The following is a 6,000-nucleotide window of genomic DNA, read 5'->3' as shown; positions in this document are numbered from 1 at the left end:
TCATTCTATGCAATTAAAGGCAAAGACTAAAAAAAAAAAAAAAGCAAAGACTATCTTTTATTCTTGGTCTCCCAGAGAAAGTTAAACATATTGTAGGAACACATTAATAGGTTTTGCTTTGAAATCACTTCTATTGCAATCTGGCTTTAGATATACTCCATGTAAAACAGATCAATCACTTCTCAGAATTGAATCAGATAGATTCTCAAATATGTCAGCTGCTTGGTTTAGGTGGTAGAGGAAAAACATCAGGAGGGGCTAGAAGCGATACATAACTATAGTCTGTTGGAGTCAGTACCCTCTTCCCCAGTGAGCAGCAGTCAGAAGAAGGCTTCAGTTAGCATTCCGACAGGATTTCAGTCCAGGATCTGCATCCAGGGCAGCTGCAAATGTAATCCTACAAATTAGCAGAGGCCCACGGTCCAAAAAAAAGTAGCCAAAAATGAGGTCCAACTTTGCATCAGCAATCAGAAGTATTATCATGAGTATTTCCAGACAGCAGAAGGGAAGGGAAAAACTAACTTGTGCCAGGTCTTAGGAGATTTACTTTTTACCAGTTACTGTGATCAGTCATTATCTCATTTAACTCTCACAATAGTTTTATGAGATAGGAATTAGTCTTGAGCATGGGGCCTGATGCTGTTAATGTTATTAATATTGATAAGCTTAACAGGGCTTCCCTAGTGGCTCAGATGGTAAAGAGTCTGCCTGCAATGCAGAAGACCCAGTTCAATCCCTGGGTCAGGAAGATCCCCTGGAGGAGGGCATGGCAGCCCACTCCAGTATTCTTGCCTGGGAAATCCCATGGATTTCCCACCAGGCTACAGTCCATGGGGTTGCAAAGAGTTGGACACAACTGAGTGACTTACACAAACAAGCTTAATAATAAGAAACTGAAGCACAGTGGACTTGAGTAACTTCTTTAAGGTCACAGACCTGGTAAAGCTAGAGATTGAACCCAGGTCTTTCTGACCCAAAAGCCTGGGAGTCTTTCTTCTATATACTCCTTTGCAAGAGGAGAAAGATTGTAGCTTTAAAACAGCTAAGGATTTTTCAAGTCCCTAGCAAGGCTGCCTCCATAACTGACCACTTGAGAGCTGCAGGTATCTAACAACATCTTTGATCTCCCTCTATCTCCTCATTTAGGTTTCAAAATTGCTATGAACCATGGCCCAACTGTACTACAAAAAGGTCAACTACTCACCGTACAGAGACCGCATCCCCCTGCAGATTGTGAGGGCAGAGACAGAGCTCTCTGCTGAGGAGAAGGCCTTCCTCAATGCTGTGGAGAAGGGAGACTATGCCACTGTGAAGCAGGCCCTCCAGGAGGCCGAGATCTACTACAATGTCAACATCAACTGCATGGACCCACTGGGCCGGAGCGCCCTGCTCATTGCCATTGAGAATGAGAACTTGGAGATCATGGAGCTCCTGCTGAACCACAGCGTGTACGTCGGCGATGCACTGCTCTACGCCATCCGCAAGGAAGTGGTGGGTGCTGTGGAGCTTCTGCTCAGCTACAGGCGGCCCAGTGGAGAGAAGCAGGTAAGAATTCCCTATAGCCTGGGAAATAACCAGGGACAACAGAGCATCACAGGGTCAGAAGCCATGAAACTAAGGAAGGTTAGGAAGGCTGGAGTTGAGAAGCCCTATAATGGCAACACTTTACTAGCCAAAATAGCGCCAGTGGTCTCACGTGGGATCGTAGAGCTACCCTGCATTGCCCATACTGAGTTTTACTCATTTGCTTTATCCTTATTAGTATTTGCTGACATATATTCAATACTCAGGCTTCCCAGGTGGAATAGTGGTAAAGAATCTGCCTGCCAGTGCAGGAGATGCAAGATATATGGGTTCGATCCCTGGGTAGGGAAGATCCCCTGGAGGAGGAAATGGCAACCCACTCCAGTATTCAGGCCTGGGAAATCCCATGGACAGAGGAGCCTGGTGGGCTACAGTCCTTGGGGTCACAAAGAGTAGGACACGACTAAGCAACTGAGCATCCACACAACCTAAAATTGTGCTCTCTGTTTCCAGAATATTCTAACTCTTTCTATGCTCCCTACCTCCTGATATCTTCATTTCCTTCCTCTACTAAAAGGTTACATTTGAGAGAAGGAGAGATGAAACACAGACCTGAGTTTTCTCCTCACCTGCTCTTTCCTGAAGGACAGGAGGCTTTTAAACTTGAGTGCTGTGGCACAGATGCAGATGGATCCAGGAACTTACACATATCTCTCAGTTTCACTCATGTGACTACATTCCACCCCTAGATGTTTGGAGTTTTGCCTCTGCAATTCTCCTATCTTCCGAGGAACCAAAGTTTAATACTTTGGAGTTACCTTTGAGTCCTTCCTCTCCCTTGTCTTCATGTTCAATTCCCAAGCCCTGTTGAGTTCTTCCTTCCAAATATCTTTTATGTGCTTTTTTTCCTCTCTAACCCATCTCCCACCACTCTGCCTCAGGTTCTCATCATCTCTCTCCTAGATGAGTAATTTCGCAAGTGTGCTTCCTGGACCATCAGCATTCGCATCACCAGGGGAACTTGTTAGAAAAGGCAAATGTGAAAGCCTCCAGATCAGACTGGATCTGGATCAGACTGGATCAGACATTCTGGGGATGGGGCCCAGAAAGTCCTCCAGGTGACGGTGATGCTGTTCATGTTTGAGAATCCCTATACTAGACTATCCAATCCAAAGAAAGGGAACAACAAAGAATGCTCAAACTACCGCACAATTGCACTCATCTCACACGCTAGTAAAGTAATGCTCAAAATTCTCCAAGCCAGGCTTCAGCAATATGTAAACCGTGAACTTCCAGATGTTCAAGCTGGTTTTAGAAAAGGCAGAGGAACCAGAGATCAAATTGCCAACATCTGCTGGATCATGGAAAAAGCAAGAGAGTTCCAGGAAAACATCTATTTCTCCTTTATTGACTATGCTAAAGCCTTTGACTGTGTGGATCACAATAAACTGTGGAAAATTCTTCAAGAGATGGGAATACCAGACCACCTAACCTGCCTCTTGAGAAACCTATATGCAGGTCAGGAAGTAACAGTTAGAACTGGACATGGAACAACAGACTGATTCCAAATAGGAAAAGGAGTACATCAAGGCTGTATACTGTCACCCTGCTTATTTAACTTCTATGCAGGGCACATCATGAGAAATGCTGGGCTGGAAGAAGCACAAGCTGGAATCAAGATTGCCGGGAGAAATATCAATAATCTCAGATATGCAGATGACACCACCCTTATGGCAGAAAGTGAAGAGGAACTAAAAAGCCTCTTGATGAAAGTGAAAGAGGAGAGTGAAAAAGTTGGCTTAAAGCTCAACATTCAGAAAACGAAGATCATGGCATTTGGTCCCATCACTTCATGGGAAATAGATGGGGAAACAGTGGAAACAGTGTCAGACATTATTTTTTTGGGCTCCAAAATCACTGCAGATGGTGATTGCAGCCCTGAAATTAAAAGACACTTACTCCTTGGAAGGAAAGTTATGACCAACCTAAATAGCATATTAAAAAAGTAGAGACATTACTTTGCCAACAAAGGTCTGTCTAGTCAAGGCTATGGTTTTTCCAGTGGTCATGTGTGGATGTGAGAGTTGGACTGTGAAGAAGGCTGAGTGCTGAAGAATTGATGCTTTTGAACTGTGGTGTTGGAGAAGACTCTTGAGAGTCCCTTGGACTGCAAGGCCTGGCGTGCTGCGATTCACGGGGTCGCAAAGAGTCGGACACAACTGAGAGACTGAACTGAACTGAACTGAACTGATACTAGACAAGCATGAAAGCTTCTATCTGCACTCCTATCTGGACTCTCTTTCTTTCTCTCAAACTGTCCTCAGCAATGACATGGCTTATTCTTCCCCAAATAACATAACAATCCTCTCATTCCTTTTCATCCTTTCAGTGACTCCAAAGGCTCTTCACTAGAAGAGAAGCCAACCCATAAAGCCTAGCACTCAGTACCCTTCATTAATGATTTTTCTAGTCTTGTTTCCCTCTAGGCCCTTCTAAACGCCACAAGTCAGGAAGGTTTCCACTGTCTCTCTCCTTTCAGAGCATAGTAGGGGTATGTAATGGGCTTCCCAGGTGGCACAGTAGTAAAGAAGCCATCTGACAATGCAGAAGACTGGGGTTCAATCCCTGGGTCAGGAAGATCTCCCTGGAGGAGGAAATGGCAACCCACTCCAGTATTCCTGCCTGAATAATCCCACGGACAGAGGAGCCTGGTGGGCTGCAATCCATGGGGTTGCAAAGAGCTGGACATGATTGAGCACATATGTACATAGAGGCATGTAGTAGGAACAAAGAAAATACACAGTCATCAACAGGGAATACCACAATACACTAAAAAGTACAAACAGCACAAACCAAAACCCAACTTGCAAAGTGCTTAAAAAATACTGGTAATGAAAACACTCAACATCAAATCTTATGGGACATGACCAAGGCTGAGTCTAAAGGGAATTCATAGTTTTAATACTTGCCTAGTTAAACAAAAAGGATGAAAATAAGCTAACTGATAACTCACAGACCAGGAATTGGAATTGACAGAGCAGAAAACAAGATACTAGATTAAAAGTTCCTTGGGTAAAGGGCCTGAATAAACACTTAATACAGTGCCAAGAGAGAAGGGGCCTTATCTCTCTTCTCCACTACTATATCCCAGCACTGGGAGAGTACCTGCAATATCAAAGGCACTCAATAAATATTTATTTTATGAATGAATCGCATGCAACTGCACTGTGCTAAGCATCTCACACCATTTAATCCTCCCAGCTACTCCGGGAAACAGGCTCTATTCTGATTGTCCCCATGATACTGATGAGACAAATTGAGCCACAGGATGGTATAAATGTCAGAGCCAGCATTCAAACCCAGGTTGTCTGGCCCCTAAACCCACCCTCAAGCACTAGGCTATACCGCTCCCCTGGCTGTCTGAGTTAAGTCTGAGGACTCCCGGCACAGGAGTTTTGAGGCAGGGTACATCAGTGGAGGAGGAGAAGGAAATGGCCATCCACTCCAGTATTCTTTCCTTGAGAATCCTATGGACAGAGGAGTCCATGGGGTCACAAAGAGTCGGACACGACTGAGTGACTAATACACACAAACACACACACACACATCACTGGAGGATGAATGACCTCTCTGGAAAGGACAGGTCTATAGGGTTTGGATATACAGCAAAGACCACTCCCAGTCCACATCACCATCCCCATCACAACTGATTTGTTCTGGGCCCCTTTTCTCTAGAGCCCTGCTAAGTGTCTGGGTGATTTAATGTGCTAATCTGAACTAAGGCTTACTCAGCTACTCCCCTCCATGATGATCTTGCCCACCTCTGAAATGATGTAGCCATTGACTCTACCCTTCACTTGACACCAAGCACATAGTACATATGTATAGTCAGCCTTACTTCAAGCACATGTACTATGACACCAAGCACATATTAAATATGTAAGGTCAGCCTTACTTGTGGAAAGAAGCTAGCCTTACTAGACTTCGTAATTAGATGGTTTCTTAAATGGGAGGCATAATCTAATTATGCCCCACTGTTTTCATGTATCTGCCATCTGCCCCTGACCCAGTGCCTAGTATATAATGGGTGACAGATAAATACTTATTGATGAGCAAGAAGGGCTTATGTGTATCTCTTGGAAAAGCACATAGCTAGCTGCTTGAACAAGACATCCTGGACTTTCATATTCAATCCCATTTAGCATCATAACTGTTTTGCAAGAGTGCAGAGCACAGAAGAGTTTCCAAAGAGGACACTACCAATAGCAGCCCTATTCCTGAGTTTGGAAAGTAGGCCAAATCCTAACTTGATGGGCTCCCCCTCATCCTGGTGGCTCAGATAGTAAAGAATCCACCTGCCAGTGCAGGAGACCTGGGTTCGATCCTTGGATTGAGAAGATCCCCTGGAGAAGGGAATGGCAGCCCACTCCAGTATTCTTGCCTGAAGTTTTCTATAGACAGAGGAGCCTGGTGGGC

General features: G+C 44.6%; 1 protein-coding gene across 1 annotated transcript in view; it reads left to right on the top strand.

Moving 5' to 3' along the window:
* The first annotated feature begins 1,167 nt into the window (after nt 1-1,167).
* Nucleotides 1,168-6,000, top strand: part of TRPC5 (transient receptor potential cation channel subfamily C member 5) — a 190,131-nt gene continuing 185,298 nt past the window's right edge. Inside the window, exon 1 of the mRNA XM_040265106.1 lies at nt 1,168-1,545. Within this exon, the coding sequence (XP_040121040.1) occupies nt 1,168-1,545 (378 nt within the window). The remainder of the gene's footprint in view (nt 1,546-6,000) is intronic.

Source organism: Oryx dammah, unplaced genomic scaffold, assembly GCF_014754425.2.
Source record: "Oryx dammah isolate SB20612 unplaced genomic scaffold, SCBI_Odam_1.1 HiC_scaffold_23, whole genome shotgun sequence".
NCBI lineage: Eukaryota > Metazoa > Chordata > Mammalia > Artiodactyla > Bovidae > Oryx > Oryx dammah.
This window is presented reverse-complemented; position numbering and strand designations above follow the sequence as displayed.